The 13,133-nt window shown below is 39.0% G+C and overlaps 1 protein-coding gene across 5 annotated transcripts in view; it reads left to right on the top strand.

Moving 5' to 3' along the window:
- atp8b3 (ATPase phospholipid transporting 8B3) overlaps window positions 1–13,133 on the top strand; it is a 37,461-nt gene that overhangs the window by 5,749 nt on the left and 18,579 nt on the right. For 4 of the 5 annotated variants that reach the window (XM_079350389.1, XM_079350386.1, XM_079350387.1 and 1 more), the window contains exons 3-5: window positions 11,839–12,107; window positions 12,457–12,497; window positions 12,771–12,835. In XM_079350389.1, coding sequence (XP_079206515.1) covers window positions 12,102–12,107; window positions 12,457–12,497; window positions 12,771–12,835 — 112 coding nt within the window. In that variant the 5' untranslated portion in view covers window positions 11,839–12,101. Of the gene's footprint in view, window positions 1–11,838; window positions 12,108–12,408; window positions 12,498–12,770; window positions 12,836–13,133 lie in introns of all 5 variants that reach the window. The other variant, XM_079350390.1, reaches the window with a different exon arrangement.

Below are 13,133 nucleotides of genomic sequence, written 5' to 3'. Positions count from 1 at the left end.
AACATTAGAATCACACTGTCTGTAACGTCTGTGAAATGTCACTCCTCTCTCACTAGAATTTTTTTTTTTTTTAATTTGTATTGGTGTCCATGTTCAAATGTAAGCTCATTTGCAATGCCCTTCACTCAGTGGGCCTTTTAACATAGAAACAACAACAAAGACACTTTAAGAACACATGATATGTTGGCTATATTTAAACAATATGAAATCTCAAAACTATTTGTGCTTCCTACACATAAAGGATGAACGATAAGCTAATATTTTTACACTATTCTGATTACTTCTGATGAATTCCATCTTGGGCTGAATATTAATTTATAAACAAAAAAATGAGTGAGCAATAGAAATACAAAAAAAACCCCTTTTGAAATGGTCTTGGTGTGATTAACAAGGTAGCAACACTTCCTCTTCCTCTTCCTCAAACCAATCTTGAAAAATAGGAGCGCAACATTTTTAAGTTTTGTATTCAGAATAAATGGATTTTGTTTTAATAATGTAAAAAGAGTACATGAACAAATTAGAAATGGGAACCATTTTTCATGAATGTTGGTAACATATGAAAGAGATAGAATAATGGTAATAATGATATTAATAAATTCTGAACTGTCCTCTGACTATACGGTCGACATGGTGTTGCTGTGAGGAGCAGAAAGTAATGGTTTCAAATTAGTTTTGCGTGTTACTCTCTCCTTTGGTAACTGTCTTCATCGTCTCATCTCCTGAATCCAAACACTCTTACAAACATGTTCCAAACCTCTTTCTTGTAAAAAAAATAGCTTGGGGCCTTACCTTCAAATGCTGGGCGCAGAAAGTCCACTGCCTACGACTTTTTTTGCAGAAAGCTTTCCCCGACACAGGACTAATGACCAACTTTGATCAGGTAGCTCTTCTTGGAGACTGCCTCATCAGATTGATTCACACATTAGCAGAGAGGAGCTGATAATGTCTTGTTGCTTTTTCTCCCCTCACCTCCCTCCTACTTTTAAGTGTGTTTGACTGTCCACCTCTGCTGTCACAGACAAGACGCTATGATACTGCTGTCACATCAAATTACCATATTTGTTGTTATATTCAACGCAATTTGCGGGGGACATGGATTTACGACAAGTTTTAATACTCATCGTCGTGTTATTCTGGCATACGCCTTTTTGGTTCATATGTGCAGTGCATTGCTGATTGTTACCTGTTCTGCATCTGCATTAAGTTGTTTTGTATGGTATTCAATTGCATATTTGCTGCACATACAGTTGTATTAGAAGTACCAAAGGGAGAAGTATCAACCAAAAATATACTACATTAAGTGTCTCACGTATATTTAGAGAAGCTTAGTTAAGAGGAAGAAGAATGAAGTGACTTTAAGTTCTCCTTTTAAGTGTTAAAGACTTTTGGCACCTCAGATTGACACTTAATCTGGATTAAGGTGGAAGTTTTGACTTTTGGTCTGCACATGTAACGTCCTCTAACTGATCTGATTTCTTTCAAACACAGTGAACTTTGAAAAACAAGTTTTTGTGCAGTATAAAGGAGGACAAAACAACTTTAAGTGAATCATTACACTGTCTTTTTTCTGACTGTAAATTTGACCCAAGCCCTCATTTCTATTCGGATAATGTTGAATGTAGCCAGGCAAGATTCTTGATCCCTGTTGTAATGTGTGTATCAGTCTTTAATGGACACCAAAATGCATTGTTGTTGTCATACTTCCAAGAGGTCTAACCTGAAAGTCTACCAGAGTCCTTTCAAAATGAAGTGTTTGGACTTTACATTGTATCTGTGGTGTTTGTTTGGAGCTGTTTTCAGCCTATGTCAGAGCTAGGATTTATAAAACTGTTTAACAAACAGCATCCAAATTAAACAATGTTTAAAATGTTTGAGCCATGGATTTCCACTTTTGAATGAGCTTGCTTTGTAATAGCATTATGCCATATTGCAAAGTTCCTGAAACAGCAAACAAACATTACATTTATGTTTGTTTTTTTTAATATCTGTAAACGTGTTAAAGTTAAATTCTGGACAAATAATGGGCACAATGTAACTTTTTTTTAGCATCATTTTGATGACTTCAGTACCATTTTAGAGCAGGGTGACGTCCATGTTGTTTCTAACAAGGCCAGAACTATTTAGACTATTTAGTAGATTTGTCGCATTAAAGAAACACATTTGATGCCTTCTAACTTTAGTTTTTGTTTCCATAACATTCAGAATTGTTGTGCTTTTAAAAGGATTTAATATCCACCTATTTTATGTTTAATAGCTGAAAGGAAGGTATTTCAAAGAAGCTATTGAGGCACAAACTGTGAAGCGTTCTGGCAGGCACATTTGTAGCAGTGTTATGTTGTAGCTCCCTCTGCTGGTGGACTCGGAACACGTGCTGAAAAACTAAGGTGGCAGAAAAGCTGCTTTAAGAAAGTCATTTGAGCTGTCCGGCGTTTGTCATATTTAAGCTTATTTGATCATAAAGGTGCAAGTGAAGAGACTTAAAAGATATTAATGTCTGCTCTCAAACTCTGACATGGGTGTGGACAGACCTTGGTCATATGAGCCTCTTGGTCTATATTAACTTTATAGCTGCAAGTGTTAACAGCTTTGAGAACTGAATTATTGCAACACAAAAAAACAATTTTGTCCTTCATTTAATTGAAAATAATCCTCAAATGACTGATACAACTCGCCGCAGAGGAAGTTTTGTCATAATGCCGCAGGCCGACGAATAAACGTCTTTTCTTTTAATGAAAGTGTGGGGAACACCAACCCAACAAACGACTGGTTTCACACTTAGTCGCTGCTGTTTTTCACCGCAAATAAAAAATCTTTAGATTCATTTATGTTTCATATTGGTGACTTTATTTTTGCATTAAGATAAAAAAAAAATAAATCAAATCAATTAAGCTCAGATAATGGGTAAATTATTATTCCCGTCTTTAAAAGAAGTGTGCACAAGCACTGATCCGTAAAGGTCCAGCAGCTTCTGAAATAGGCTCGACTATTAGATAATCTGGAGACTGTCAGACCTAGACTGTGTTGGTCAGACAGTAACGCCTCAATACAAGCTGCATTCATTGTTCTCTGTTCTGACAGAGAGATGCTGTGAAATACTAACTTAGAAGGCATATTGCATTCAGGCCAATTTTAAAACCTAGTTTGCTCATTTCTTACTTTTTACAACAATAGAAAAAGCAGTATTATTTTTTGCAATGAAAGTCACCATTGGAGTCCTTTTAGGACAGAGGCGCATCTCGAGCTGCATGATACTGACTTTCTGGTGCTCGGCTAAACCCGCTCTTGAACCCCCTATGAAAGTTTTCCTCCATACCAAGACCATGGCCTCGATCTGTCCTGTGTGTAAAGAGGAGGTAGACCGGGGTAAACGGCCGGTGTGGGCAGGTATGAAGACGGCCAATGCAGCTGAACATTATTTCGTAGTGCCCGGTGATTTACGCAGGGCATCAGCCAGCTTTGAGCGGGATAGGGCTGATTGGAAGCCAGAGGGAAGCATCCAAGGGACGCTTGGATAGAAGATGTCTGATCGGTGGGGCTGGGGATGTCCCCGCTCGATGACACCTGCCGCTGAGGGTTTGTCTCTGTCTCCGCTGATATCCCGACATCCAAAACTGGTGTGGGATATGGAAAACACCGCCCGTACAATGGGGGGATGCCTTGCTGTGCGCCACAAGTTTGAAAAACCTGTGGATTGGAACTTAAACAGGGAATCTTGACCTCACATGGATTCATTGCTGCCTCTTCTTGCCGAACACCCATCACGGAGATTTGGTTGCTTCTACTTTTCTCCCAGAGTGTTTTCTGAAGAAGGGCAGGGACATAATAAGGTGTTGTTTGTTGTAAGGGAACTGTAGAATCTGATGTTGCCCTTGCAGCGTGGTGGTTACTTCTCTTCGCGTCCCGGCTGTTCTGGTACTGCATGCTTAGCACTTGAGCGCGCAGCTGTTCGTTCTCGTCCTTCAGAGCCAGCAGCTGACCCTCCAGCATCAGGTCGTTCAGCCGCCTCTTCTCCCTGGACCGCTTCGCTGCCTCGTTGTTCTTTTCACGCTTGTCCCAGTACGTGGTGTCTTTCTTGTCGGCAGGAACCATCTCTCTCTTGCGGCGCGTAACAGGGCTGCTGTAGACATGAAAACGCAGGAGACGTCGGGTCAGCAGGGGGGACTGAGTCAACGGGAAGAGGAGGCCAGGGTCCGGATCGTGCCCTGTTATACCGCTGCTGTCAACTGTTACTGAGGGAAGGCACGGAGGACCGTCCCCAGGATGATCTGGGCTCCTCGAGGTGGACATCGAAGTACTCTGCATGGAGGACCCAAAAAATGTGTTCAGAAAATCGGAAAACAGACAAATACATGATTAAAGAAAGGCTACATATTTTAATCCTGTCCAATTACCCTTTTAAGTGTTCACATTTAAACGCTGACCGTGCTTTAAATTAAATATTACATATCAGTGCATCATTCGTAATAATTTACTAATAAAATTATACCTTTACTAATATAATTATATATAAAATAGGTATTCAGAATAAAGCCTATATATATATATATATATATATATATATATATATATATATATATATATATATTTATTTATTTTTTCAACAAAAAAGTACACGTTTTGCACAGTATTTGAACGTTAATGTTGCACATGTACATTTATTAATAAATGACTAAAATGGTCAAGTGTAGCGCTGCATTGTGCACCATGACTTCGGTAAGGATCAAAAAAGAATCAGCTTGTTTTTGATCAAAGTGGACATTGCAGTGCCATCGTAAAGAAGTGATTAAAATCAACCTAAGAAAACGCGTGGGCCTACATTAAATAACAGTAGGCTATTGATGTTTTTTTTTTCTTCTCATGATAACAACTTGTAGCAGGTGGGAACTTTACGGACTGACCTGGATAAAAAAAAGAAGTTCTCACCTTTGGGAGTATTTGGAGGACCAAATCAACTTTAAAAGAAGTACATTTCTTATGGCAACTCACACAACAGCATCATCGTTTGACACATAAATGATTCATATTCATGAGACTGTAGATGTCAGAACTGCGCTTACCTGTCAATCATAGTCTGCGGTGCTGAAGAGAGCAGAGCTGCGGGCGGCGCACAGAACTACTTTAGACAGTCAGCCAATCACGTTGTGTCCTCGTGCTGGCCGGTAGATGCTGTTGAAACAGATGGGGCTTCACTTGGAGAGCGGAAGTCAAATACATCAGTGTGGTCCCACGCAAACAAACAAGGGATACTGAAATGAGTCACATTTGATCTGCTTCCCTGCTCATTGTTGTACTGCTCATCGATTAATATGATCGTCGGCATATTGCCTGCACAGATTAAGTTCCCATTAAGGGACTTTACTCAGGTGTCTTCACCAAAAAGTGAACCATCATTTATTGGTAAAGCTATCTTAAAATTTGAGATATAATTATTTTCAAAGATGGGATGAATCAGAGGAGTTCGTCCATATAAAATAAACAGGCATTTAATACATATTGCACGTTAATATGCATATAAATGAGTAAGGATGTCCTTCAGCCTGTTCACTGCATAAATCATTGTAATCATTTTCTCTGAGTAGTTTGGGAACCCTTGGTTTCACATCAAAAGGAAATGTCAATACCATATTTTAGTTAAAAGTGCTGTGGTGCTGCTCCTGGTAAATATTGCAGCTCTCTCTCTCTCTCTCTCTCTCTCTCTCTATCTCTATCTCTCTCTCTCTTTCTCTCTCTCTCTCTCTTTTTTTTTAGGCACAGAATGATTTTTCATGAAAAATTCCAAATCTGACTTTATTAATGAACCCAATCCTGCAGATGTTTGTATATGATGCTAATTGTATTCTTTATCAACTTTCATGCTCATTTGTACATTTGCATTTTTTTGCACGGCCGTTCTGAAGTAAGACCGAGTACATAACTGTTTTGAAAAGCACAACAGCGCTGAACAATGCCTCCAGAATGACAAACCAGACAGCATTGTATATCACTATTCTACATATTTCATTGTAATGTACTGCAAATGGGGGATGTCCAGGTTAGGAGGGGGATGTCCTCTGAGCCATCAGCTCTGCTTCTAAATAACTCCTACAGATTTTTCTTTCTGACTCACAGTAACCACAGAGCCCACAGTGAGCCATGTCTTTGCTGAGAGTTTAGTCTTTCAGTGCAAAAATCTCCAGATTTTTCAATCCGAGCTGTAGTTAGGAATGACTTTGTAATGATTCCAGCAGCAGGTGGCTTTGTTGAGTGGTAAATACAATCATGGTCACATCAGCACTAACATTTATTCAGACTGGAAGAGCATGGACTTCTTACAAAATGTAGCTGGAACATAAAATAAGTATTTATGAATTCTATGCCTTCAGTATATTTAGCTAAATATCAAAGCTAATGGTTATATTTGGACAGAAATATGGTCCAAGTAGAAAATGTCGAGCCTTGATTGGTTATACTGAACAGTCCTGACCAAAGCTCTCTTTGAGGATGGCTCATCCGTACTGTTTAAATAAACAAGCTCAGAGAGCATTGTGGTAGGTCATGGTTGGCCTGCATAGTTGTTCCTTCCGGACTCTCATTCAGTGGTACCTACCACATCCTGACTGAGTAGAAAATGTCCCAAAGTGTGTGACTCTTTTTTTTTTTGATTCACATCGCTTGCATGAATGAAAAAGTGTTTGCATGGATTTTGAACAGTACTGCATCGTGTAGTAAAGGTATTTGTATTCATCCCGAACTGACTGCTTCGGAAGTTAAGGTGAGATGCATGCAGCCACACAACATAAACAGTACGTCACATATCCACATCCCGATCCATGTGGCAATGATTTTCAAATCAGTGTGTCATCCAAAATGTAACAAGAAACGCAGAAGCAAACACAAGAAGAAGAGGAGTAACATAGCAAGATGACTTGGCGGAGCTCGAAGACTCGAGTTGAACGGTTACAAGGGAATGCTAAGAAATGGTGTCAGAGTTGGAGTCAAAGCGAGATACTGATAGTGGAGACAGCTAACGATATGATAATAAGAAAAAGGAAAAGAAACAGGGTAGGAGTTGGAAGGAATGTAAAGCGGAACAACGAAGAATGGAGAAAAGTTTCTTGTGGGAATGAAAGCTATCACCAGAACAGATTGAATATTCAGGGACCGTCTACGGCTATAGCTGTGTCAACTCCACTTGGATCAGATAAGAAATAAGGACGTGGTAAGGGGTGTGTCTTTTTCTCTTGAGGCAGAGTCCTTTCGGACATCGATAGATTTTTGCAAATAGAAGAGCTTGACATGCTTTCTGGAGGGGATGAAGGTGGACAACACATTTGTTTTTTTCTTGTTTAAAAGAGATACCAGACTGTGTATTCAGAGTCAGGCCTTGTAAGAAAGACGATGTGCCAATCACAGGAGCGAGGAAAAGAAAACAGGTGTCCTTCAACTTGTCCCTGCTGTTTTAAAAAAGCCTCTGCCTGTGAAAGCATAGAGGGTTGAAGACACAAGTGAATACAGTATACTGTAGTAGAGGACCCCAGCTTCAGGTGTGTATTAAAAGTGCTCAAGTCTTTAAAATATTCCATCCATTGTACACATGTGCCAGTCTGTAATCTGCCCCTTACTCTGAGTTATTACTATGGATCATCATTCAGCCTTAGGAGTAAATTCACAGACACACAAGTTTGTTGAAGTTTCCAAAGGCACACCTTTAATTTGTCTCTTTGGCTTGCAGGTAGTTCTTTACGACTCTTTGCATTTAAAAAAAAAAAGTTTTTGCTGTACTGAACGTTGACCCCCAAAACCAAGGTACATCCCAAACCGTGACTATGGTATACTGTTAAATCCCAAGAACTGCATAACTGTCTTAAATGCATGAAATAAGAGCCCTCTCTATTGCTGCCCTCAGCACCAGATGGTGTAATAACAGTAATCACTGACTGTTTTTAACTCATCCTATCAACATGGAAATATGATAACTTTTCTTGCATTTTGAAAAAAAAAATACAAATCTGTAGATTATCTCAACATGCATTATATGTATTCTTTCGTACAGGCATCCGATATATATTGCAAAAAATTATATTGAAAGACAGAAAGTATTACATCATGCAGTGTTTCCCCCTTGGTTGAGGTGACAACAGACTCATCTTTTGGGGTTAGTTTAACCAGTTTGTTCCAGTAAGCTTTTGATGTTGTGACCCCCTGCGCCTCACTCACAATCACGCACTCCCACCCAAACCCGAACACCTTCTACTTTCACCAAGCTGCAGCATATTGTAAATGTTCACTTGGATGGAAATGCTGCTGCTTTGTTTTGGCTTCATGTTAACCTATTTAACATTTCTTTGTCGTATCAAGGCCTTTTGTCACTTTTATAAAGAGGCCAGTTGTGTTGTTTAGGGTTTGGCCTGATTCCCGCTCTTTACCTAACCGCTCTTCACCACTTTATACAGGAAGTTGAGGCTCAGCAAGCATGGAGGTTGTTGCTTCTTTATAGTAAGATGCAGTGTGACTTTTTTTTATATTGCCACATAAAAGTCTTTAAAGTGGAATGTGGGTCTCTGAGAAATAAGAGCACTGAGAAGCTTCCCGCAGTAGAGGGCTTTCTCACACTCACTGCACTGGAGCTGGTCTGGTCATACCTTTCTCAGATCCACTTTTCAGTTTTGTTGTCTATTATAGTTTAATTTCCACTATTTTCCAAAGTCATCTTCTGAAAATGATATGATGATGTACTCATTAATGCAGGTAGAGAATAAGCACCAGATTGAACCACATAATGATACACACTGTGATTGCCCAAAAACAGGCTCAATCTATGTCAATTGCACTGCTGACATATAGGCCCACACCTTTTTTCAAGTATCCTTTTTTTCCCCCATTCTGTTTAGTATGCATTAGATGTTGCATGGCTCTACAGAATCAGGTCTTATTTAACAATGTACAAGCTTTTCTTTTTTTTTTTTTCTGTAATTCTGACCAATGTTTTCCAGCAACACTAAAGTCTCATCTACTGAGCCGCTCAAAGTGAGCATGAACAAATGTGTAGTATGTATCAGAGTTCAAGGCTAATGCTATGAGTAATGAGTATTTCCCAATATGCGTACTATAAAAAGTTACTCAGTTTTCATCAAAGGGATATTGTTTGTTACTATATGTGAGCACTTTGTTTAAAAACAAAAAAGCAAATCAGGTTTTGAAGACTTCATGTTTTTTTTAAATAAACAATTCAACAGTAGGCTAATGTTATCACCACATGCTCACAGGTTTCTCCTTTGCTGCTAAAAACATTACATACATGGTAACAGGAGTGGATTATATAACGTTTTAATATAACCTCAAACATATATGATATTGATCACATGTGACTTTTATTCCTTTAGGACAGTGTTGAAAAGCACCTCCGGGGTCTCTATGTGATCACAGTGATGTTAAAGAATAACTGCTTTGTTATTTGTAATATTATTCACTTAAAAAAAAAACTTCTAGACTGCTCGGTTGATGAGTCAAAAGTTACATCCATCTTATGACATGAAACGTTGTACTTCTTTTTACTGTTCGTTGGAACTATTTTCATTTAGTCATTGATCGGTAACAAGTTCCTGGTTAGGAAGTTTTTGTGGTTAAGTTAATGTTGTAACCTTCAACCTTCTAGAAGTTTCCCTAAATGCATCTAGCAGCAATAGCACATTGCTGCTGAAATACGACCACCGTTGCTGATTTTTAAAAAACGTTTTTTATGGCTTTCAAACAAATTGTTAATTTTCTGTGGTAAAATCCTGACTCCTGTCGTATTTTGCCATTACCTACGAGCTGGGTTATTACAATAGGGTAGTAATTAGGGCTGGGAATCTTTGGATGTCTCATGATTTGATTTCAATTCTTGGGCTAATGTTTGGATTTTAGAATCGATTTTCGATATAAAATGATTCTGGATTCATGGATCCATGGATCCAAGAATTCAAAGTCTATTTTTGAATTATTACATACTCAAATCATCTGTGAGAAAGTCTGAATTGTTGTTGCTCTATTTGGCATTCTACCGATTTAAAGAGCTGAGTGATTGTCTTCCTGAGCAGCTGCAATGGGCAACGGTTAAACTGTGGTGGAAAAGCTCGGCCTATCGACTGTCATTGTTTCTGGAGGCCTAAGAGCACCCATTCCATACTGCTGACACCTAACCATAACCACTCTGCTGCACAGCCCAGCTGTAAAAATAGATAGGAAAGATTGCCCCAGATATGCAGAAGCGCTCGCATACACACACACACACACACACACACACACACACACACATACACACACACACACGCACATATAAAACTCAAGATACACACACCTTCATCTGTTGGTATGTGGCATTTGTGGGGGTAATCTCGCTCACATAGAATAGAGAAAGGAAGCAAAGAGATGTAAAACCACAAATAGTACATTTAACTGACATTATGTGAACATATCAGTGACATACTGTTCAAGAGGTTCCTTTGTTCACAAATTCACCCTTTTTGACCTTCATCTGACATTTAGACTGCAATAGGGGGTTACCTCCACCAGATGGCATTATATTCATGAAGATTGTGGGGTAAATGAAGCCTTTATCCAGGTAATGAACAAACAGACCCTTTTTTATAGGTGCAGGTTGAATTGAATAACATTATTGTTATTCTTGTATAAAAAAAATGGCATAAAAGATATGCCAAGACATATATATGATGAACAAGCTGATTAAAACCATGTTCATACAGACGAAGGGTTTAAAAGTCCATAGCAGGTAACTGACTTTTTAATTTTGACTCCTTGAAGTTCTTCATTGACTCAGTAGCTGTAATCTTCAGTCTCAAGGATACGTTTTAAAACCAGGATTGGGGACCATTTGAGTGTATGCATACGAACACTGCTCATCTCTGATTGTTATAATGCGCAGTGTGTGAAACGTGCTTGCAGCCTTGGATGGGATATCACACACGCAGACTTGATTAAGAAATAAACTCCGGCCTGAGATTTGATGTTTAAAGTTGTTGGTAAACTAAAACATTATATAAATTGGCTCTAACGACTTAAAAAAAACATGACTGCTGAGTCAACAGTCAATGACGTTATGTGCAGGGACCCGACTTTCCCTCAGGTACGCTCTGCACACTGACTTCTAGACTTGCCTCACCGCCTGCTGGGCGTAAATAAAAATAGCCTAAAAAAAAACAGACAAAATGAACAAACGATTTACAAAAGAACAAAAAGATTTAAATGTGGCTCCTACACAGAGAAAAGAGATGTCATAACTCAGTGGGAATATTACGACAATAAAGTCTAAACAAAGAAATGTGACTTTAAATAATTACCTACCTGCAGGAAGGAGGCCTGCTGATTTAATGTGAGAATAAAAGTTTCAGTCGGGAGTAAACATGAGAATAATCTGTCTTTAGTCTTTTTAATACACATATAACTTCTTATGAAACAAGAATATAATATCAGAGAAGTTAAAAAGAATATGTTCACAAACCCAATAGGAAAACTGTGAAATAAAACAAGAGCATACAGAGAGATTGTGTGAGAGGAAAAAACATAAAAATGAGGACTGGAGTTTGGTGTCGACCATTCATACGCTTTGAATGCAAAGTTTTACTGCTTTCACATTCCTGTAACCAAATACTCCCAATGTTGCGTGGCCTAAAAGCAACATTACAATAATGTTACAAAGCCTTTCTAACGCTGACATTATAAAGGCTGATTAAAAAAAACGATCCTTCTGTAATGTTTTAACAATGCTTTAGTTATGACAGTTTAACAGCTTCATAAAATGACATGAACTAAACAGTGATTTCATGCACTCCACCTTGTTGCCCCTCCTTCTCTCCTCAGGGAAGCTCTATGGAGAGCACAGCCTGCGATACCTGAGCCTTCACCTGTGAGGGAGATGGGCGGGCTGATTACAGGTCTCCCTAGAATAAGGGAACAGGGCGGGGAGGGGGATGGATGAAACAGGTGCGTTATGAAAAGCAGCTGAAGAATGGTTATGAAAGCAACCGTGTTAATCTACCTGTGCGGTCGGTAGGGCTTCGTGATTGATGGATCAGCTTCGTCACCTGGCTGCAGACGCTGCCTGATGACAGTACCGGAACACAATGCAGGTAAGTGCACGGCTAGATGTTGATTATTTTTGTATGCTGCTTGTCATTACTTTACTCCTCACAAACAGGATTAATGTAAAGCAAAGCTAACTCTTTTTTGTTCTCGTTCTTTAATCTGTGTTTAACTATTAACAAACCTGAAAATGCTACCAATCGCTAATTTCTGCAGGACCCTGAAAAAGAGGTTTTTAACCTCAATTGGACTATTCATGGATAAATAAAGGTTTAATTAAGATAAAAATCTGCCACAATGTCATACGTTATATTTAAAAATATGAATCTGCATATTATTCCTTGTCAGTGTGATGCAGAAGTTTGGATTTGAACAACCTGGGTTCTTTCTCATCAGGAGTGCTCATGTAACTTCCAGCCGAGCTTCAGCCAGAAGAGGTGATACATAACTTATCTTCATCATACAAAAACTAGCCTTCAGTTCACCTCTCTAACAATTTCTTTATCTTATGATGTACTCAATAAAAGATGGCTATATTAAATAAAGCTAAAACCAGCAGGGGTTGTTTGGATCAGCTGCAGTGATTTAAGCCTTGTGTCTGTTGTGCCTTGGTAAGGGTGAGCATGGTAACACAGTTAAATGAGTTACAAGATGAATACATGAGTCTCAGAGGTTGACCTCGGTTCACTCTGTTGTCTCTTTTTGTGCAGCATAACCAGAGTCATTCGACGTCGGAGTCCATTTAGCATCATGGCCAAGGAAAATGTTGACTCTGGTATGTCTCTTTTTATCTCCATTCCACATTTTTCTTTTTCTTCGTGTGCTGCTTGCTCACTCTTTACCTCTGTGTGTTCATTGTGATGCCTTTAAAGGTGAGTGTTTTTGAAAATCTTGGTAAATCTAGGTAACCAGAGTGTCTACCGACCCACAAAATGTGAGATAAACCCATCCAGTGGTTGCATAAGTCTTAGAAGACAGAGACAAAGTGCTTCATAATCATGCATCTTAAGTTAGATTCTGTATAGAATCCCTCCCCTGGTATCTCCACCCCACGGACTTCACAAAACGTTTGC

This window comes from Symphodus melops (assembly GCF_947650265.1).
Source record: "Symphodus melops genome assembly, chromosome: 8".
Classification (NCBI taxonomy): Eukaryota; Metazoa; Chordata; class Actinopteri; order Labriformes; family Labridae; genus Symphodus; species Symphodus melops.
Note: the sequence above shows the minus strand (reverse complement) of the source record. Positions and strands in the feature narration are given on the sequence as shown.